At 46.9% G+C, this 23,671-nt stretch overlaps 2 protein-coding genes across 2 annotated transcripts; both read left to right on the top strand.

Moving 5' to 3' along the window:
• Window positions 1-1,419: 1,419 nt before the first annotated feature.
• On the top strand, window positions 1,420-10,106 carry LOC120909714 (zinc finger protein OZF-like; the record flags this gene model as incomplete). Its single annotated transcript, XM_040321442.1, has 2 exons — window positions 1,420-2,256; window positions 9,142-10,106. Coding segments are annotated over 2 exons (1,626 nt in total), but the record flags the coding sequence as incomplete, so codon positions are not given.
• An 11,793-nt stretch (window positions 10,107-21,899) lies between these two features.
• Window positions 21,900-23,247, top strand: LOC120910638 (gastrula zinc finger protein XlCGF17.1-like). The gene has a single exon (XM_040322393.1). The coding sequence runs from the start codon at window positions 22,180-22,182 to the stop codon at window positions 23,245-23,247; it is 1,068 nt and encodes a 355-aa protein (XP_040178327.1). The 5' UTR covers window positions 21,900-22,179.
• Window positions 23,248-23,671: the final 424 nt, after the last annotated feature.

The raw sequence follows: 23,671 nt of genomic DNA, 5'->3' as shown, positions 1-23,671 counted from the left end.
GAATGGGGCATGCGCGCACATGCTCACAATCACGTCGCATATACTCCCTAAGATACGACGGCTCAATGCGTACGACGTGAACGTAACCTACGCCCAGCCCCATTCAGGTACCACTTACGTAAACAACGTAAAATACAACGGCTGTTCTCTGGTCCATGCCCTAACATGACTTACCCCTGCTTTATGTGGAATAACTTTACGCCGTATGTACGCCTTACGTAAACGGCGTAGACTACTGCAACAGGCGTAAGTACGTTCGTGAATCGGCGTATCTAGGTCTTTTACATATTCTATGCAAATGTGATGGTTTAGAAGGCACATCTTAATTGGCTGAAATTCAAGAAGTATGTAGAAAGTTTGGTTGTGCTCGTCCTCTTTTGTATTTCCTCATACCTCCAGTGCGAAGGCAGGGGGGGGTAGACGTCATCTTTCAGCTACATTCTTGTCTCGATGGGAGGGAGTGCTACTAGCGGCCATTTTGAGTAAGGAAGTTCATAAAAGCACTTTATCTATACAAAGTAAAATATAGACTTTATAGTATAGAAAAGATGCATAGAAACATGTATACACATGATTATCACATTCCTTCACAAATCATGGACTTATTAAGGAAGTGCAGGACTTCTTGTGTTGGGAAGATGGCAATGAGTGATAGAGGGGGAGGGGACACTCGTCCTATAATCCCCTCATCACTGTCACTCCTATAAAAGACAGTTCTCGTTGTCTCCTCACTCTCTGACTAAGGTCCATGAATAAAGAAATGATCTGGTAGAAGATCAGAGGAGCCATTTACTAGTTACCTTGAGGGGGGAATTGTAAGATCCTCAGAGACAAAGCTGCCTGATGTGGGCGGAGTCCTGGTTTAGGGGAACCAATCAGCTCATGTCTAGTAATAATCTTTGTATTTCTATTTTAGTAGATGGACGGGAGATGAGGAAAACCTCAGAGGATTGTCTCACTTTGTCTCCAGACTGTAAAGTAGAAGATGAGGACATCACACAGTATAGTCCAGGAGAAAACCCGACTACCTCAAATGTCCATTCGGCACCACACAGTGTAGATGGACCATCGTATTCCTCTTATCCTGAGGAACCTCAGACTGTGCGGGACGATGCCGGACCATCGTATTCCTCTTATCCTGAGGAACCTCAGACTGTGCGGGACGGTGCCAGACCATTGTATTCCTCTTATCCTGAGGAACCTCAGACTGTGCGGGACGGTGCCGGACCATCGTATTCCTCTTATCCTGAGGAACCTCAGACTGTACGGGACGGTGCCGAGCCATTGTATTCCTCTTATCCTGAGGAACCTCAGACTGTGAGGGATGGTGCCGTACCATCGTATTCCTCTTATCCTGAGGAACCTCAGACTGTGCGGGACGGTGCCGAACCATCGTATTCCTCTTATCCTGAGGAACCTCAGACTGTGAGGGACGGTGCCGGACCATCGTATTCCTCTCATCCTGAGGAACCTCAGACTGTGCGGGACGGTGCTGTCCTTCTAGCACAGAAGAGGTTTCCGTGTCCTGAGTGTGGAAAAAGTTATTCAAAGAGGTCCACTCTTTACAAACATAAGAGATCACACACGGGGGAGAAGCCATTTTCCTGTCCTGAGTGTGAGAAATGTTTTTCAGATAAGTTCCATCTCAACAGACATCAGAGATCTCACACAGGTGAGAAGCCATATTCCTGTCCTGAGTGCTGGAAATGTTTTGGACACAAATCAACACTTGTCATACATCTGAGATCTCACACGGGGGAGAAGCCGTTTTTCTGTCCTGAGTGTGGAAAATGTTTTGAACGAAAATCAAAACTTGCCGCACATCAGAAATCCCACACGGGGGCGAAGCCGTTTTTTTGTCCTGAGTGCGCAAAATGTTTTGGAGAAAAATCAAAACTTGTCAGACATCAGATATCTCACACGGGGGAGAAACCGTTTTTCTGTCCTGAGTGCGGGAAATGTTTTGGACATAAATCAAATCTTGTCAAACATCAGAGATTTCACACGGAAGAGAAGCCGTATTCCTGTTCTGAGTGCGGGAAACGTTTTTCAGATAAGTCAAGATTTGATAAACATCAGAGATCTCACACAGTGGAGAAGCCGTATTCCTGTTCTGAGTGCGGGAAATGTTTTACAATGAAGTCCAGTCTTTACAGACATCAGAGATTACACACGGGGGAGAAGCCGTATTCCTGTGCTGAGTGTGGGAAATGTTTTACAGCGAAGTCCAGTCTTTACAGACATCAGAGATCTCACATGAGGGAGAAGTCACTTTCCTGTCCTGAGTGAGGGAATTGTTCCCTAGATGGATGCCATCTTCAAGCGTCAATCCTGAAGAAGCTAATAGAGCGAAACGCGTTGATTTTTACACACTTATATCATCGCATATCATCTGCCTTTAATATATCACCTGTCTCTTACTTTATTGTTTTAATGTGATATAATAAACTTTTTTTTTATATTCTTGTTCTTTTTTTGTAATTTCTTCATTTGATTGGCACATTCAACGTTTTTTTCCTGTGGCCTTTGGAGTTTCCTGTCCTTTTTTGGATGTGGTTCTCCTCTCCACTGGATTAATCTCATGTAATGTACAGAATGCAGGGGACAGGAGTGTGTAATGTACAGAATGCAGGGGACGGGAGTGTGTAATGTACAGAATGCAGGGTACGGGAGTGTGAAATGTACAGAATGCAGGGTACAGGAGTGTATAATGTACAGGAGACAGGAGTGTGTAATGTACAGAATGTAGGGGACAGGGGTGTGTAATGTATAGAATACAGGGGACAGGAGTGTGTAATGTACAGAATGCAGGGGACAGGAGTGTGTAATGTACAGAATGCAGGGGATGGGAGTGTGTAATGTACAGAATGCAGGGGACAGGAGTGTGTAATGCAGGGTCAGTGTGGTGGGGGCCAGCGTGATGGGGGCCAGCGTGATGAGGAGGAGCTAGCGTGACGAGGAGGAGCTAGTGTGATGGGTGCAGTGTGATGGGGAGGTGCTAGTGTGATAGTGAATCCAAACTCCACCTCACACTCTATAATCAGTTACAGTAACAGATGTTTCATTTTGGGATGAAGGTTTTACATAAATAAATAAAATCTGGTCATTGTAAGCACCCCTGTCAGAGGGAGATGGTTTGTCCTATCCCCTGCCTGCTTAATCTAATGCAGAGCTTTTTCTGTTGAAAAAATAACAGACTTACTGGCTGGATCACCAGATGAAAATAAAAGAAAGTCTAAATAAAATTAAAATGCAGCCTTCACATGTAAGAAGGGTACCTGGGCAGTGTGGCAGTATGATGGGGGTGCCAGTGTGTTGTGGGCAGTGTGACGGGGAGGAGTCAGTGTGACTGGAGGACACGTAGTCCCACACTATACTCGCTCAGGTGCTGGGCACTGTCTGTTTACCCAGACTCAGGAATACACTGTGGCATTTGTAGGCTGCCAGGCGGGAGCGGCCTCGGGGCAGGAAGCAATTCTCTTACCTTACCAGGAGCAGACTGCAGGCAACAAAACGGAGCCAGAAGTTGGGGGGAGGGCCCGGGGCTTGGAGGCAGATCGATGACTACTTGTCTTTTGTCACATCGTGGATCATGACGGTAAGAAACACCTTTCACCAGGCTGGATAGGAGAGGAGTGTAGAAGAAACGATCGCCTCCATCTCCCTCCTGCAGCCCTCGCTGGATGGTGGCGGGAGGGAGATGGAGGTGATTTGCTCCTAATGTATGCCGCCCCCCTCCTATCCAAGTGTAGACAAATATGACAGGGGAGCCGTAGGGGCCCCTTGAAGCATGGGGCTAGGTCGCAATTGTGGCACTATATTTTTGCCTCTGCCCCAATCCCTCTCCTACAGAATCTACAAGCAATACATTACGAAAAGACTCCTAGACTGTTTATTGGACCCGTAGTGAATGGACTGTTACTTGGGTGACTGGCGGCCTCTGTACTGTTTGGAAAATAAACAGTTATCAGTGGCTCCTGCGGGGGGAGCACTACACATCTATAAGGAAATACAGTACATACACACACAGAGCACAAGACCGTGTTCACACCACGAGACGTTTCATCATGGCTGCAGTTCCGCTGATCTTCTCACTTCTACCTGGACAGGAAGTCTCTATGGAAGACAGGAAGTGATGTCAGCTAAAGACAGGAAATGATGTCAGCTACAGACAGTAAGTTCCTTGTGATATGAGGAAGAGGTGACATTGCTGAAATTGGTAGCAGAGGAGGTAATAAGATCTTTTTTTATTTTTTTATTTACATCCAGTAACCCCCGTCATGTCCGTCCTCTTCCTCCATAGTCACTGTGATGTCTTTTATCTCCAGCAGATGATGATACACACATATATTATTATTATACAGGATTTATATAGAGCCACACGGGCTCCCTGAAGCATAGGGCCGGGTCGCAATTGTGACCCTATATTTATATCTCTGCCCAAATCCCTCTCCTTTTACAGATTCTGCAAGTAATACATTACAAAATGACAAACTCCTAGACTATTTATTGGACCCGGAGTGAATGAACTGTTATTTGGGTGACTGGCGGCCTCTGTACTGTTTGGAAAAGAACCAGATATCATCAGTGGCTCCTGCGGGGGGAGAACTAAAAAATAATATATAGAAATACAGTACATACACAGCACAAAGCCGTGTTCACACTATGAGACGTTTCTCTGAGCTGCAGTTCCTCAGAGCTCCACAAGGTGGTGATCTCACTCTTGCCCATACAGGAAGTCTCTATGGAAGACAGGAAGTGATGTCAGCTATAGACAGGAAGCTCCTTGTGATATGAGGAAGAGGTGACGTTGCTGAAATTGGCAGTACAGGAGGTAATAAGATCTTATTTTATATTTACACTAAGGATGAGCTCTGGCGTGTTCGCATGCTACACCATGCTTCCGCCAGGAAGTGTGCACGGCGCTGCGCTAATCACAGCCAGGGAGACATTTTCCCGATGCTCGGCTGCAGAGATCGGGAAATGTCTCCCTGGCTGTGATTAGCGCAGCGCCATGCACACTTCCTGGCGGTGCAGGGGTGTGCGGGAGGATGCACGCGTTCGAGACATGCATGTCTCTTCTTCAGGCTCTCTGAGAACGCGCGCATCCTCCCGCACACCCCTGACCCGGAAGTGACGTCATTCCAGCAGCACACTTGGGAAACAAGCTCCCCTTCTCCAGCGTTCCGAGAGCGTTTGGCTCCCACCGTCGCTGCCATCCGAGGCAAGGGATCTAGCTGCTTCCAGTCATTTGTATGTATTTATTTTAATAAAACTCACCTGCTACACTTAGAAGGTGCCGCCCTTCTCTTTTCTTAGAGTCCAGGATTACACCCTGGCATGCGGGGACGGGTCGATGGTTGTATCATCGATCCTGACAGAGAAGTCAGGGGAAGGGGCACATGGGGAAGAAAATATTATGAGCTTGGTTTTGGATAGATTGATTTTGAGGACGTGGTGTAACATCCAGGCTGATATGTCTGTTAGTCAATTAGTTATGTGTGAGGAGATTGATGGAGTGAGTTGAGGGGTAGAAAGAGAGATTTGGGTGTCATCAGTGCGGAAGCAAAGAGAAGGGGAGGCTGGTTTGGGGAAGAAGAGGAATAGAAACAGAATTGTGTGGATTGCAGCTGCTGCCAGAGGGCATGGGGTGATGGGAGATTTGGGCACAGTTAAGCGTTGGAGGCCCAGGATTTGGGATTTAATCTCCAGAGGTTAGGAGAAGCGCAAGGGTGAGGGAGATAATATGGGAGTGTGATTTATATGAGCTTGGAGCAAGTGTTACAAAAACAATATCACAAGCATGAGACTGCAGACCTGGCTGGCTTTAAATCAGTTTTGTTCTCCACCCAGAGTCTGACCACATCAATCACCTTGCAGGTGGACAGAAAGAAAGAATGCATCACAGCCAAAACCAGGATGCTGGAATGAGGAGCAGAAGCGCAACACACTCTTGACAAACGGATTATACTATTTTTATTAGTGGTGGGGTTTTTTTTTTTTATAAGGGGATTGGAATATGTATGTCTTTATTTTATAGGATTCAAATAAGAAGAAATAGTAAAAAATAAAAATAAAATTTGTAGTAAATGTCTGGATTTTTTTTTTTCCATGTGATTCCAGTCTCAGATATACATTTTAAAATGTGATCAGTAAAGTCTCCGGAGTACATGGAGATCACAGGAATATGATGTGTCCTGGCAAAGCCCAAAGACAAAGTTCATCTTTCACTTTAGGAGAGGAGGGACGCACCCGGGAGAAATGATTCTGTGTACGGAAACCTCACACAGCACCCACCCCCTCCACAGCTCCCTCCTCCAAATGTCCCTCCAATCAGAGTTAGAGAACCCAATGACATCACACTGACCTCACAGCTCCTCTTAATATCCCTCTATCCGACTCTCTTTTTTCTTATGTTCTTAGGATGTGGGCCGGCCCCTGGCCTCCTCACTTTCAAAGTAGGGCTGTTGGACCTGCATTGTATGTAATATCAGAAACCTCAGCATGAAGTGGGGTTTAAATAACGAGACCTGACCAGTGAGGTGAGGAGGATTCTGGGAATGTCATTTTGATTTTACTATTTGTGTTCAGATCTAGAGTTTTCCTCCTGTGAAGTCTGGAGATCACATGACCATCACATTGCCTCCACCTCCCTCCCTGATAGAATAGAGAAATACAAAGAAGATCCTAGAAGTCACCAGAGAGATCATCGAGCTGCTGACAGGAGTGGTGAGCGATGCTCGAAAGGACGTCATGATGGAGAATCAGCCGCCCCTCAGGACATACATAGAGGAGCACACTCCTACAGAGATCAGCACAGGTGACCCATAATATATTCAGAGAGCAGTACGGAGGCTCCACCTAGATCCCCCATCATCTGATAAACACATAGAAACAATGTATTCAGTCAGTGTGTGTGTTTCCTACAGATGGATCCAGTAATGGGAACCCACCAGAGAGATGTCCCCGTCCTCTGTATTCCCGGGATTCCACACAGGAAGGTCACACCATCCCCCACCATCTTCAGGTAGATGAGCAACAATCACTGATAGTATCATTAGGATCTGTACATTATCTGCATTGTTACCATTGATGTCATTTTTATTCTATATTCAGAGTGGAGACCTGAGAGATCCTAAAGTTGAGGTTAAAGAAGAGATAAAAGAGGAGGATGATGAGGATGGGGTGATGGAGGAAGAACACAAAGATCTGTACCAGGACACCATGGTGGAGTCATCCAGCTACAGAAACCCCCCAGAGAGATGTCCCCGTCCTCTGTATTCCCGGGATTCCACACAGGAAGGTCACACCATCCCCCACCATCATCAGGTAGATGAGGAACAATTATTGGTGGTTATGATTTATACACAAGCATGATTGTTACAATGAACGTTGTATTATACTTTTCAGAATGAAAAGCCGAAGGATAATTTTGTTGTTAAAGAAGAGTATAAAGAGGAGGATGAGGAGTATGGAGTGATGGAGGAGTTTTCAGAAGGACACAAGGATATGATGGAGCCACCTAATACCAGGAACCCACCAGAGAGATGTCCCCGTCCTCTGTATTCCCGGGATTCCACACAGGAAGGTCACACCATCCCCCACTGTTACAAGGTCGGTGGGACGGAGCATCTAGAACATGGACTGGTGGAGATGATGTGTGGATTTTGTATGTAAGTTTATATCTTACAGATGATATTCTCTCTCATTCTCTTGGTTTAGAGTGGAGATCCAATTGATATAGAATTTGAGGTGAAATCAGAAGAAGAAGAGACGTATGTGAGGGATGATCAGCAGTCTATGGAGGAGGATGGAATAACGGGGACATTTATAGAGGAGGACACTCCTACAGAGATCAGCACAGGTGGGTCATTAACACTAAATCCATTCCTCCACCCATACTGCTCACTGATTGGTCCAGAGTAGGGCGGGGACTGGGTGATATCAGCCTGTAATCCCCTGGTCACTTTCCTGAGCTGTGCTCCCCGTCCTGTATTTCTCTCGGAGATCAGAGGACCCATTTACTAGTTACCTTGAGGGGGAATTGTAAGATCCTCAGAGACAAAGCTGCCTGATGTGGGCGGAGTCCTGGTTTAGGATCAGCTCATGTTTAGTAATAATCTTTGTATTTCTATTTTAGTAGATGGACTGGAGATGAGGAAAACCTCAGAGAATTGTCTCACTTTGTCTCCAGACTGTAAAGTAGAAGATGAGGACATCACACAGTATAGTCCAGGAGAAAACCTGACTACCTCAAATGTCCATCCGGCACCACACAGTGTAGATGGACCATCGTATTCCTCTTATCCTGAGGAACCTCAGACTGTGTGGGACGGTGCCGGACCATCGTATTCCTCTTATCCCGAGGAACCTCAGACTGTGCGGGACGGTGCCGGACCATCGTATTCCTCTTATCCTGAGGAACCTCAGACTGTGCGGGACGGTGCCGGACCATCGTATTCCTCTTATCCTGAGGAACCTCAGACTGTGCGGGATGGTGCCGGACCATCGTATTCCTCTTATCCTGAGGAACCTCAGACTGTGCGGGACGGTGCCGGACTATCGTATTCCTCTTATCCCGAGGATCCTCAGACTGTGCGGGACGGTGCCGGACCCTCGTATTCCTCTTATCCTGAGGAACCTCAGACTGTGCGGGATGGTGCCGGACCATCATATTCCTCTTATTCTGAGGAACCTCAGACTGTGCGGGACGGTGCCGGACCATCGTATTCCTCTTATCCGGAGGAACCTCAGACTGTGCGGGATGGTGCCGGACCATCGTATTCCTCTTATCCTGAGGAACCTCAGACTGTGCGGGACGGTGCCGGACCATCGTATTCCTCTTATCCTGAGGAACCTCAGACTGTGCGGGACGGTGCCGGACCATCATATTCCTCTTATCCTGAGGAACCTCAGACTGTGCGGGACGGTGCCGGACCATCGTATTCCTCTTATCCTGAGGAAGCTCAGACTGTGCGGGACGGTGCCGGACCATCGTATTCCTCTTATCCTGAGGAACCTCAGACTGTGCGGGACGGTGCCGGACCATCGTATTCCTCTTATCCTGAGGAACCTCAGACTGTGCGGGATGGTGCCGGACCATCATATTCCTCTTATCCTGTCGCAACTCAGAGATCTCACACGGGGCAGAAGCCGTATTCCTGTACTGAGTGCGGGAAATGTTTTGGACAAAAATCAAAACTTGTCATACATCAGAGATCTCACACGGGGGAGAAGCCGTTTTTCTGTCCTGAGTGTGGGAAATGTTTTAGAGAAAAATCAAAACTTGTCATACATCAGAGATCTCACACGGGGGAGAAGCCGTTTTTCTGTCCTGAGTGCGGTAAATGTTTTGGAGAAAAAGCAAAACTTGTCATACATCAAAGATCTCACACGGGGGAGAAGCCGTTTTTATGTCCTGAGTGCGGGAAATGTTTTGGACATAAAGGAAATCTTGTCGTACATCAGAGACTTCACACGGGAGAAAAGCCATATTCCTGTATTGAGTGCGGGAAATGTTTTGGAAAAAATTCTGATCTTGTCACACATCGGAGATCTCACACGGGGGAAAGGCCATATTGTTGTCCTGAGTGCGGGAAATGTTTTTCAGATAAGTCCAGATTTGATAAACATCAGAGATCTCACACAGTGGAGAAGCCGTATTCCTGTGCTGAATGTGGAAATCGTTTTACAGTGAAGTCCAGTCTTTACAGACATCAGAGTTCTCACATGAGGGAAAAGTCACTTTCCTGTTCTGAGTGCGGGAAATGTTTTTCAGATAAGTCCAGATTTGATAAACATCAGGGATTGCACACGGGGGAGAAGCCGTATTCCTGTTCTGAGTGTGGAAATTGTTTTACAAGGAAGTCCAGTCTTTACAGACATCAGAGATCTCACATGAGGAAGAAGTCACTTTCCTGTCCTGAGTGAGGGAATTGTTCCCTAGATGGTTGCCATCTTCAAGCGTCAATCCTGAAGAAGCTAATAGAGCGAAACGCGTTGATTTTTACACACTTATATCATCGCATATCGTCTGCCTTTAATATCTCACCTGTCTCTTACTTTATGGTCTTAATGTGATACAATAAACTCCTGTTTTTTTTTTTATATTCTTGTTCTTTTTGTAATATCTTCATTTGATTGGCACATTCAAAGTTCCATTTTTCCTGTGGCCTTTGGAGTTTCCTGTCCTTTTTTGGATGTGGTTCTCCTCTCCACTGGATTAATCTCATGTAATGTACAGAATGCAGGGGACAGGAGTGTGTAATGTACAGAATGCAGGGGACAGGAGTGTGTAATGTACAGAATGCAGGGGACAGGAGTGTGTAATGTACAGAATGCAGGGGACAGGGGTGTGTAATGTGCAGAATACAGGGGACAGGAGTGTGTAATGTACAGAATACAGAGGACAGGGGTGTGTAATGTACAAAATACAGAGGACAGGGGTGTGTAATGTACAGAATGCAGGGGACAGGAGTGTGTAATGTAAGAATACAGGGGACAGGGGTGTGTAATGTACAGAATGCAGGGGACAGGAGTGTGTAATGTACAGAATGCAGGGGACAGGAGTGTGTAATGTACAGAATGCAGGGGACAGGGGTGTGTAATGTGCAGAATACAGGGGACAGGGGTGTGTAATGTACAGAATACAGAGGACAGGGGTGTGTAATGTACAAAATACAGAGGACAGGGGTGTGTAATGTACAGAATGCAGGGGACAGGAGTGTGTAATGTAAGAATACAGGGGACAGGGGTGTGTAATGTACAGAATGCAGGGGACAGGAGTGTGTAATGTAAGAATACAGGGGACAGGAGTGTGTAATGTACAGAATACAGAGGACAGGAGTGTGTAATGTACAGAATGTAGGGGACAGGAGTGTGTAATGTACAGAATTCAGGGGACAGGAGTGTGTAATGTACAGAATGCAGGGGACAGGAGTGTGTAATGTACAGAATGCAGGGGACAGGAGTGTGTAATGTACAGAATGCAGAGGACAGGGGTGTGTAATGTACAGAATACAGAGGACAGGGGTGTGTAATGTACAGAATACAGAGGACAGGGGTGTGTAATGTACAGAATACAGAGGACAGGGGTGTGTAATGTACAGAATGCTGGGGACAGGAGTGTGTAATGTACAGAATGCAGGGGACAGGAGTGTGTAATGTACAGAATGCAGGGGACAGGAGTGTGTAATGTACAGAATGCAGGGGACAGGAGTGTGTAATGTACAGAATGCAGGGGACAGGGGTGTGTAATGTGCAGAATACAGGGGACAGGGGTGTGTAATGTACAGAATACAGAGGACAGGGGTGTGTAATGTACAAAATACAGAGGACAGGGGTGTGTAATGTACAGAATGCAGGGGACAGGAGTGTGTAATGTAAGAATACAGGGGACAGGGGTGTGTAATGTACAGAATGCAGGGGACAGGAGTGTGTAATGTAAGAATACAGGGGACAGGAGTGTGTAATGTACAGAATACAGAGGACAGGAGTGTGTAATGTACAGAATGTAGGGGACAGGAGTGTGTAATGTACAGAATTCAGGGGACAGGAGTGTGTAATGTACAGAATGCAGGGGACAGGAGTGTGTAATGTACAGAATGCAGGGGACAGGAGTGTGTAATGTACAGAATGCAGAGGACAGGGGTGTGTAATGTACAGAATACAGAGGACAGGGGTGTGTAATGTACAGAATACAGAGGACAGGGGTGTGTAATGTACAGAATACAGAGGACAGGGGTGTGTAATGTACAGAATGCTGGGGACAGGAGTGTGTAATGTACAGAATGCAGGGGACAGGAGTGTGTAATGTACAGAATGCAGGGGACAGGAGTGTGTAATGTACAGAATGCAGAGGACAGGGGTGTGTAATGTACAGAATACAGAGGACAGGGGTGTGTAATGTACAGAATACAGAGGACAGGGGTGTGTAATGTACAGAATGCTGGGGACAGGAGTGTGTAATGTACAGAATGCTGGGGACAGGAGTGTATAATGTACAGAATTCAGGGAATAGGAGTGTGTAATGTACAGAACACAGGGGACAGGAGTGTGTAATATATAGAATACAGTGGACAGGAGTGTGTAATGTAAAAAATACAGGGGACAGGAGTGTGTAATATACAGGGGACAGGAGTGTGTAATGTACAGAATGCAGGGGATAGGAGTGTGTAATGTACAGAATGCAGGGGACAGGAGTGTGTAATGCACAGAATGCAGGGGACGGGAGTGTGTTATGTACAGAATGCAGGGGACAGGAGTGTGTAATGTACAGAATACAGAGGACGGGAGTGTGTTATGTACAGAATGCAGGGGACAGGAGTGTGTAATATACAGGGGACAGGAGTGTGTAATGTACAGAATGCAGGGGATAGGAGTGTGTAATGTACAGAATGCAGGGGACAGGAGTGTGTAATGCAGTGTCAGTGTGGTGGGGGCCAGCGTGACGGGGAGGAGCTAGTGTGATGTGTGCAGCGTGGATGGGGAGGAGCTAGTGTGATGGGGAGGAGCTAGTGTGATGGGTGCAGTGTGATGGCGAGGAGCTAGTGTGATGGGTGCAGTGTGATGGGGAGGAGCTAGTGTGATTGGGAGGAGCTAGTGTGATGGGTGCAGTGTGATGGCGAGGAGCTAGTGTGATGGGTTCAGTGTGATGGGGAGGAGCTAGTGTGATTGGGAGGAGCTAGTGTGATGGGTGCAGTGTGATGGCGAGGAGCTAGTGTGATGGGTGCAGTGTGTGGGGGAGGAGCTAGTGTGATGGGTGCAGTGTGATGGGGAGGAGCTAGTGTGATTGGGAGGAGCTAGTGTGATGGGTGCAGTGTGATGGGGAGGAGCTAGTGTGATGGGTGCAGTGTGTGGGGGAGGAGCTAGTGTGATGGGTGCAGTGTGATGGGGAGGACACGTAGTCCCACACTATACTCGCTCAGGTGCTGGTCTGTTCTTCCAAAATCAGGAATGCGCTGTGGCATTTGTAAGCAATTCTCTTAACTTACCAGGAGCAGCCTGCAGGCAAGAAATGGGAGCCAGAGTTGAGGGGGGAGGGGGCGGGGCTGGAAGGCAGATTGATGACTGCTTGCCTTTTGTCACATCGTGGATCATGACTGCAAGAAATACCTAGCACCAGACTGGATAGGGGGGGGGGGGGTTGTGGCATTTAGAGGAATAGATCGCCTATATCACCCTCCTGCAGCCCTCGTTGAATGGCAGTGGGGGAGAAGCCGGCTTCCAGCGGCTGCAGGAACGAGATGGGGACGATCGGCTCCTTCTATCCAAGTGTAGACAAATATGACAGGGGAGCCATACAGCTCCTAGAAGCATAGGGCTGGGTCGCAATTGTGACCCAATATTTATGTCTCTGCCCAAATCCCTCTACATTTACAGATTCTACAAGTAATACATTACAAAAAGTCTCCTAGACTGTTTTTTTGACCCGGAGTGAATGGACTGTTACTTGGGTGACTGGCGGCCTCTGTGCTGTTTGGGAAAGAACCAGTTATCACCAGTGGCTCCTGCGGGGGGAGCACTACACATCTATAAGGATATACAATACATACACACACAGCACAAGGACGTGTTCACACTACGAGACGTTTCTCGGGGGCTGCAGTTCCTCTGAGCTCCACAGGACGGTGATCTCACATTTACCATAGAGAAAGGAAGTCTCTATGGAAGACAGGAAGTGATGTCAGATACAAACAGGAAGTTTTGGGTGAGAGGTGAGTCGGGAGGAAGTAGAGACTGAGGAGACATTGCTGGAAGAAGCAGCAGAGGAGGTAATAAGATCTTGGGCCAGATTCACAAAGAGATACGACGGTGTATCTACAGATACACCATCGTATCTCTGACGTAAACTGGTCCTATCTATGCGCCTGATTCATAGAATCAGATACGCATAGATAGGGCTAGATCCGACAGTGTTACACTGTCGGATCTTTTTTTAAATTTAAAAATGGCGCCGGGGGCGTTCCCGCTGATTTACGATAAATAATATGTAAATCAGCGAGATACGCAAATTCACGAACGTACGCGGACCCGTCGCAGTGTTTTTACGTAGTTTCCGTAGCGGTTTTCCGTCGTATACTTACCCTTTCTTTTATCAAGCGCAGCCAATGTTAAGTATAGCCGGCGTTCCCGCGTCGAATTTGAAATTTCCTACGTCGTTTGCGTACGCCGATTCACGAACACGCGCGTCGCAAGTCCCGCTCACGTCGCAACCACTGACGTCCTATTGACGTCAGTGGGAGCAATGCACGCCGGGAAATTCCCCCGGACGACGCATGCGTATTTAAATCGGCGCGGGAACGCGCCTGATTTAAATATGACACTCCCCTAGCCGCGGAATTTGAATTCCGCCGGGGGATTTAGGATCCGCCGTCGCAAGTTTGCAGGTAAGTGGTTTGTGAATTAGCCACTTGTCTCCTAAACTTGCGAGAGCAGATCTTAATTCACGTAGATCGAGCGGATCTATAGATCCGCTGAGCTACGTGAATCTGGCCCCTTATCTTCTATTTACACCCAGTAACCCCCGTCATGTCCGTCCTCTTCCTCCATAGTCACTGTGATGTCCTTTATCGCCAGCAGATGATAATACACACATATATTATTATTATACAGGATTTATATAGAGCCAACAGTTTGCACAACATGAGGGCAGACAGTACAGTTACAATATAATACAACATATATACAATATAAAAGAGAAGGTTAGACTGAGAAGTTTAAAAGTAGCAGGAGTGTTAGTATTAACAGGGATGTTGAAGTCATCGAGAATAATTACAGGAATTTCCGAAGAGAGAAAGTAGGGTAGCCAGGCAAAGAAGTCACCAAGAAAACGTTGATAACGGTCCAGGAGGCCGATGGCACAGTACTTCCTAAATAAAGTGGAGAAAATAGATGAATACAATGTGCCTCAAATTAGTACAGTGACAGAGAGGGAGGTGGGTGAAGTATCTAAAAGATGCGATGTGGGGCTAGAAGGATTCCCACTCCACCTCCCTTCCATCCAATGGGTCTGAGGAAGTGAGTCCATAGAAGGCCATCATGGGAGAGGGAAGCAGAAGAAGCAGTATCCGATTCATGAAGTCAGGTTTCAGTAACAGCAAGTAGTTTGTGATGAAGAGGTGATGGGCAGAAGTGAGTTTGTTAGGCCGCGTACACACGATCGGTTAAACCGATGAGACCGGTCTGACGCACCGTTTTCATCGGTCAAAACCGATCGTGTGTGGGCCCCATAGGTTATTTAACCATCGGTTAAAAAAAAGCAAACTTGCTTTAAAATTTAACCGATGGATTGCTAAGCGATAGGTCAAAACCGATTGTTAGTATGCAAAACCATCGGTTAAAAACCTGCGCATGCTCAGAATCAAGTCGACGCATGCTTGGAAGCATTGAACTTCGTTTTTTTCAGCACGTCGTTGTGTTTTACGTCACCGCGTTCTGACACCATCGGTTATTTAACCTATGGTGTGTAGGCGTGACGGACCATCAGTCAGCTTCATCGGTTAACCTAAGACAACTGTCCTTCAGACCATTTTCATCGGATGGACTGATCGTGTGTACAGGGCTTTACAGACAGAGCAGGCGTTCCAAAGGGTGCAAGAGAAGGGGAGGCTGGTTTGGGGAGAAGAGGGATAGAAACTAAATTGTGTGGATTGCAGCTGTTGCCAGAGGGCATGGGGTGATGGGAGATTCGGGCACAGTTTAATGATGGAGGCCCAGGGTTTGGGGTTTAATCTCCAGAGGTTAGGAGAAGCAGAAGGGGGAGGGAGGTAATATGGGAGTGTGATTTATATAAGCTTGGAGCAAGTGTTACAAACATAATATCACAAGCATGAGACTGCAGGCTTGGCTGGCTTTAACCCCTTCCATACAAGGCATTTTCACCCCCTTCCAGCCCAGACCAATTTTCAGTTTTCAGCGCTGTTGCACTTTGAATGACAATTGCGCGGTCATGCAACACTGTACCCAAATGAAATCTGTGGGGTAGATTCAGGTAGGGGCGCGCACTGCTACGGCGGCGCAGCGTACCGTTTTTACGCTACGCCTCCGTAAATTACTTGAGCTACGCTTCATTCACGAAGCATTTGCTCCGTAATTTGCGGCGGCGTTTCGTAAAAGGGGCCGGCGTAAGCGCGCATAATTTAAATGATCCCGTAGGGGGCGTGGATCATTTAAATTAGGCGCGTGCTCCGTCGGGAAAATTTCCCGACGTGCATTGCGGTAAATGATGTCGCAAGGACGTCATTTGCTTCGACGTGAACGTAAATGGCGTCCAGCGCCATTCACGATCCACTTACGCAAACAACGTAAATTTCGAAAATCGCGACGCGGGAACGACGTCTATACTTGCCATTGGCTGCGCCTCCTAATAGCAGGAGCAGCCTTACGACGAAAGCGCCGAACGCAAACAACGTAAAACACGACCGCCGGGCGCGCACACGTTTGTGAATCGGCGTGAGTATGCAATTTGCATACTCTACGCTGACAACTACGGGAACGCCACCTAGCGGCCAGCCTCAGAATGCAGCCTAAGATACGACGGCATAAGAGCCTTATGCCAGTCGTATCTTAGGCTACAGTCGGCGTATCGAGCTTTCTGAATACAGAAAGTTGATACGCCGGCGCTACTTAGCAATTACGCTGCGTATCTATGGATACGCAGGCGTAATTGCTACCTGAATCTATCCCTTTTTCCCCCCCCACAAATAGAGCTTTCATTTGGTGGTCGTTTGAACATCTCGGCGGTTTTTGTTTTTTGCGCTATAAACAAAGCGACAATTTAAAAAAAAAAAAACACAATATTTTTTTACTTTTTGATTTAATAAATATCACAATTTAAGAAAAAAATTTAAAAAATCCTCAGTTTAGACCGATACGTATTCTTCTACATATTTTTGGTAAAGAAAATTGCAATAAGCGTATATTGATTGGTTTGCGCAAAAGTTATAGCGTTTACAAAATAGGGGATAGATGTATGACATTTTTTTTTTTTTTTTACTAGTAATGGTGGTGATCTGCGATTTTTATTTTGACCGTGACATTGCGGCGGACACATCGGAAACTTTTGCCAAGTTTTTGGGACCATTCACAGCGATTAGTGCTATAAAACTGCACTGATTACAGTGTAAATGTGACTGGCAGGGAAGGGGTTAACACTAGGGGCCGCTGTTCCCTAAAGTGTGTTCTAACTGTAGGGGGAGGGGGACTCACAAGGGGAGGAGACCGATGTGTGTTCCTCTGTACTTGGAACACACATCGGTCTCCTCACCTCTGACAGGAGGTGGATCTGTGTGTTTACATCGCGACTGCCAGGCACGCGCGCCGGGTCACGAGCGGTGCGGCGGGCGTGCGCCCTAGATTGCCGGGAAGAATGGCCCAGAATGGCGTCATTTTATAATGGCCCAGTAAGGAAGGGGTTAAATCAGGTTTGGTCTCCACCCAGAGTCTGACCACATCAATCACCTTGCAGGTGGACAGACAGAGTCAAATAAGAAGAAATAGGGAAAAAAATTGTAGTAAATGTCTGGATTTTTTTTCCCATAATGACCCCAGTCTCAGAAATTCATCCGAAAATGTGATCAGTAAAGTCTCCGGAGTACACGGAGATCACAGGAATATGATGTGTCCTGGCAAAGCCCAAACACAAAGTTCCTCTTTCAGTTTAGGAGAGGAGGGAGGCACCCGGGAGAAATGATTCTGTGTACAGAAACCTCACAGAGCACCCCCCACAGCTCCTCCTCCCAATGTTTCTCCAATCAGAGTCAGGGAATCCTATGACATCACACTGACCTCACCTCCTAATTTCCCTCCCACTTCAGAGAAACTGGAGACCTGACTAGTGAGGTGAGGAGGATTCTGGGAGTTTTCCTCCTGTGAAGTCTGGAGATCATATGACCATCACATTGCCTCCACCTCCCTCCCTGATAGAATAGAGAAATACAAAGAAGATTCTAGAAGTCACCAGAGAGATCATCGAGCTGCTGACAGGAGAGGTGAGCGGTGCCGGGAAGGACGTCATGATGGAGAATCAGCCGCCCCTCACATCACCGGGTAAGAGGAGACTTTATTGTAAAGGAGAGAGCAGTACGGAGGCTCCACCTAGATCCCCCATCATCTGATAAACACATAGAAACAATGTATTCAGTCAGTGTGTGTGTTTCCTACAGATGGATCCAGTAATGGGAACCCACCAGAGAGATGTCCCCGTACTCAGGATTCCCGGGATTCCACACAGGAAGGTCACACCATCCCCCACCATCATCAGGTAGATGAGGAACAATTATTGGTGGTTATGATTTATACACAAGCATGTTTGTTACAATGAATGTTTTATTATTTATTCAGAGTGGAAATCTCGGGGATGATAATATTGATATTAAAGAAGAGTATAAAGAGGAGGATGAGGAGTATGGAGTGATGGAGGAGTTTTCAGAAGGACACAAGGATATGATGGAGCCACCTAATACCAGGAACCCCCCAGAGAGATGTCCCCATCCTCTGTATTCCCGGGATTCCACACAGGAAGGTCACACCATCCCTCCTTATTGCAAGGTTGGTTGGACGGAGATTATAAAACACAGACTAATGCCGCGTACACATGATCGGAGTATCCGATGGTCTAAAATCCGATGGATTTTTTCATCGGAATTGCGTTCAAGCTGTCTTGCATACTCACTATCAGACTGAATTCCGACTGTCCAAAACGCGGTGACGTAAAACACTACGACGAGCCGAGAAAAATTAAATTCAATGCTTCCGAGCATACATCGACTTGATTCTGAGCATGCGTCAATTTTTCTCTGACGAAATTCCACACAGACAATCGGAATTTCCCATTGGATTTTTTTCCATCGGAAGATTTTAAAACATGTTCTATATTTTTACTCCGATGGGGCCCACACACAATCGGAATTTCCGATGAAACAAGTCCTTCTGATTTTTTATGTGATGTCACAATAATAAAGCTTATATCTTACAGATGATATTCTCTCTCATTCTCTTGGTTTAGAGTGGAGATCCAATCGATATAGAATTTGAGGTGAAATCAGAAGAAGAAGAGACGTATGTGAGGGATGATCAGCAGTCTATGGAGGAGGATGGAATAACGGGGACATTTATAGAGGAGGACACTCCTACAGAGATCAGCACAGGTGGGTCATTAACACTAAATCCATTCCTCCACCCATACTGCTCACTGATTGGTCCAGAGTAGGGCGGGGACTGGGTGATATCAGCCTGTAATCCCCTGGTCACTTTCCTGAGCTGTGTTCCCCGTCCTGTATTCCTGTATTTCTCTCGGATAATCTTCCTTCTCTGTGCTGCAGACACAATTTATGTCTCTAGACTGGATTTATGGAGATTCTGGGGTTCAGTTGGCAGCAAAATGTTGATTTTTCACCATAGGGTTTGCTTGACCTAGACACCTGGGGTATGTACCTTGTGTCTTCTGCCCCATGCCCGGGTCTAGTGAGATCTCTGACAGAACAATTCTCCCGGGTTACTTGCTCTGTTATTTGCTGGCTGTGCCGGGTGGAGGGATATGTCTGTATAGTCTCAGACCCAAGTCACTGAGTGCAATCTCAGGAGATGGGAGGCAGCGGTGTGGGATCTCTGCAACTTGTCTCATGTAATCATTTCATCCGCCACTGATTACTGAATACCGATATTATGAGCCCTGACCCCTGCATTTATACTATGTTGTACATTATACTCCTGACCCCTGCACTATATACTCTATGTTGTACATTACATACTCCTGACCCCTGCACTATATACTCTATGTTGTACATTACATACTCCTGACTTCTCCTCTCTCCCCTCCACCCACTGCTATATATACACTTAGGCCCGGATTCACGTACATCGGCGCATATTTATGCCGGTGTAGCGTATCTAATATACGCTACGCCGAACTAGCGCAGAGAGACAAGCACCAAATTCACTAAGTACTTGCCTCCCAAACTGCGCTGGGCTCCCTCGGCATAAGACGTCGTAAGTGGAAGTGGGCGTGAACCATGCTAATGAGGCGAGACCCCATGTAAATGAAGGGCCGAGCGCCATAAAGATACGAATAACGAATGGCGCATGCGCCATCCCGTGGACGTATCCCAGTGCGCATGCTCAGAATCACATCGGATCGAATGCCTAAGATATGTCGAATCACTGCCTACGACGTGAACGTAACCTACGCCTAGCCATATTCACGTACTACGTAAACAACGTAAAATACGGCTGTGTTCCCTGGTTCACCTTTTTGCATGGGTTGCGCCTCATAGATGGGGAATAACTTTACGCCGGACGTACGACTTACGCAAACCGCGTATATTATGCGCCGGGCGCAAGTACGTTTGTTACTCGACATATCTTCCTCATTTACATATTCAAATCGGAAATCAATGGGAGCGCCACTTGCGGCCAGCGTAAATTTGCGCCCTCGATACGCCGGCGTAGGAAAGTTATGTCGGTTGGATGAAGCCTATTTTCAGGCGTATCGAGTTCTGGGCACGGCGCATAGATACGACGGCGCATATTTACACTTACGCGGCGTATCTCGAGATACGTCGATGTAAATGCTTTGTGAATCTGGGCCATAATATGTATTCTCTTTGGTTACACCCATTTCCTACCAGCTGGAGATTTTATATCTGATGATGTGATTGGAGCACAGACTTTTACATGTTGATAATAATGTGATAACATCCTCCAACTTTGGAACCTTAAACAGAAAGTGATAATGAGGGGGAGGAGTCAGTATGATGGGGGTCTTCAGGATCAGTCCAGTCTTCATCTTGGTTGTTCTCCCCCCCATCCTCACTCTCTGACCTCTGGTGGGGCTCAGCCCCGCTGTTATTCATGACTAAATCATGGACTAAATAAGGAAGTGCAGGACTTCTTGTGTTGGGAAGATAGCAATGAGTGATAGAGGGGGAGGGGACACTCGTCCTATAATCCCCTCATCACTGTCACTCCTATAAAAGACAGTTCTCGTTGTTTCCTCACTCTCTGACTAAGGTCCATGAATAAAGAAATGATCTGGTAGGAGATCAGAGGACCCATTGACTAGTTACCTTGAGGGGGGAATTGTAAGATCCTCAGAGACAAAGCTGCCTGATGTGGGCGGAGTCCTGGTTTAGGGGAACCAATCAGCTCATGTCTAGTAATAATCTTTGTATTTCTATTTTAGTAGATGGACGGGAGATGAGGAAAACCTCAGAGGATTGTCTCACTTTGTCTCCAGACTGTAAAGTAGAAGATGAGGACATCACACAGTATAGTCCAGGAGAAAACCCGACTACCTCAAATGTCCATCCGGCACCACACAGTGTAGATGGACTATCGTATTCCTCTTATCCTGAGGAACCTCAGACTGTGCGGGATGGTGCCGGACCATCGTATTCCTCTTATCCTGAGGAACCTCAGACTGTGCGGGATGGTGCCGGACCATCTTATTCCTCTTATCCTGAGGAACCTCAGACTGTGCGGGACGGTGCCGGACCATCGTATTCCTCTTATCCCGAGGAACCTCAGACTGTGCGGGACGGTGCCGGACCATCGTATTCCTCTTATCCTGAGGAACCTCAGACTGTGCGGGACGGTGCCGGACCATCGTATTCCTCTTATCCTGAGGAACCTCAGACTGTGCGGGACGGTGCCGGACCATCGTATTCCTCTTATCCCGAGGAACCTCAGACTGTGCGGGACGGTGCCGGACCATCGTATTCCTCTTATCCTGAGGAACCTCAGACTGTGCGGGACGGTGCCGGACCATCGTATTCCTCTTATCCTGAGGAACCTCAGACTGTGCGGGACGGTGCCGGACCATCGTATTCCTCTTATCCTGAGGAACCTCAGACTGTGCGGGACGGTGCCGGACCATCGTATTCCTCTTATCCTGAGGAACCTCAGACTGTGCGGGAAGGTGCCATCCTTCCAACAGATAAGAGGTTTCCCTGTACTGAGTGCGGGAAACTTTTCTATTATGAATCAAAACTTAATATACATAAAATAACTCACACGGGGGAAAAGCCGTATTCCTGTCCTGAGTGTGGGAAATGTTTTTCTCAGAAGTTCCAACTTAACAGACATCTGAGATCTCACACTGGAGAAAAACTGTATTCCTGTCCTAAGTGCGGGAAATGCTTTTTACAGAAGTCCGATCTTTCCAAACATCAAAGATCTCACATGACTGTGCGGGACAGTGCCATCCTTCCAACAGATAAGAGTTTTCCCTGTCTTGAGTGCGGGAAGTGTTTCCGCTTAAAATCCAATCTTTCTAGGCATAATAGAACTCACACAGGAGAGAAGCCATATTCCTGTCCTAAGTGTGGGAAATGTTTTTCAGATAGCTCCCATCTTAACACGCATATAAGCTTGCACACAGGTGAGAAGCCATATTCCTGTCCTGTGTGCGGGAAATGTTTTTCAAAGAAGTCACATCTTAACGCACATCAGAGATTGCACACAGATAAGAAGACGTATTCATGTACTGAGTGCCGGAAATGTTTTAGACAAAAAACAGAACTTGTCGCACATCAGAGATCTCACACGGGGGAGAAGCCGTTTTCCTGTCCTGAGTGCGGGAAATGTTTTTCCCAAAAGGGCAACCTTTATAGACATCAGAGGTTACATACGGGAGAAAAGCCGTATTCCTGTACTGAGTGCGGAAAATGTTTTTCAAGTAAGTCCAATTTTTACAGACATCAAAGATCACACACAGGGGAGAAGTCATTTTCCTGTTCTGAGTGCAGGAAATGTTTTGTAAAAAAATCAGAACTTGTCACACATCAGAGGTGTCACACGGGGGAGAAGCCATTTTCCTGTTCTGAGTGCGGGAAATGTTTTTCACAAAAGGGAAGCCTTTCCACACATCAGAGATTGCATACAGGAGAAAAGCTGTATTACTGTGCTGAGTGCGAGAAATGTTTTTCACACAGGTCCGGTCTTTACAGACATCAGAGAGTTCACACGGGCAAGAAGCCGTATTCCTGTCCTGAGTGTGGGAAATGTTTTTCAGAGAAGTCCGGTCTTTCCAGACATCAGAGATCTCACACGGGTGAGAAGCCGTATTCCTGTCCTGAGTGCGGGAAATGTTATTCAGAGCGGTCCAGTTTTAGGACACATCTGAGATCTCACACGGGGGAGAAGCCGTATTCCTGTCCTGAGTGTGGGAAATGTTTTATGCATAAGTCCGCTCTTTCCAAACATCAGAGATCTCACACAAAGAAGAAGCCACTTCCCTGTCCTGAGTGAGGGAATTGTTCCTCACTGAAGTCCTGTCTTCCTGTACATCAGGGGTCCCACCCAACCCTTGAGGTGTATTAGTGAGTGCGGGAAATGTCTTGTATATGAATGTTGCTGGACATGTGGGGAAGAAGCACACCCTGATATACACCTCAGATATACTCCATGGCTGATCTTCATCATGTAAGAAACACTTCATAAGGAGATCAGAAATCACCAAAGACATGGATGAAGTGTTGCACCGTGTTGGCTATTGATAGCAGGAGAAAAATAAAAATGGAGTCATCACCTCTCATTGGCTGAGTACATTTTGTGGTGTGGAGACTTAGGCCCCGTACTCACGACCAAACATGTCTGCTGAAACTGGTCCGCAGACCAGTTTCAGCAGACATGTTTGGCCGTGTGTTGGCCCGAGCGGACCATTTTGGGACGG

The sequence above is a fragment of the Rana temporaria genome, chromosome 8 (assembly GCF_905171775.1).
Source record: "Rana temporaria chromosome 8, aRanTem1.1, whole genome shotgun sequence".
Taxonomy (NCBI): Eukaryota; Metazoa; Chordata; class Amphibia; order Anura; family Ranidae; genus Rana; species Rana temporaria.
This window is presented reverse-complemented; position numbering and strand designations above follow the sequence as displayed.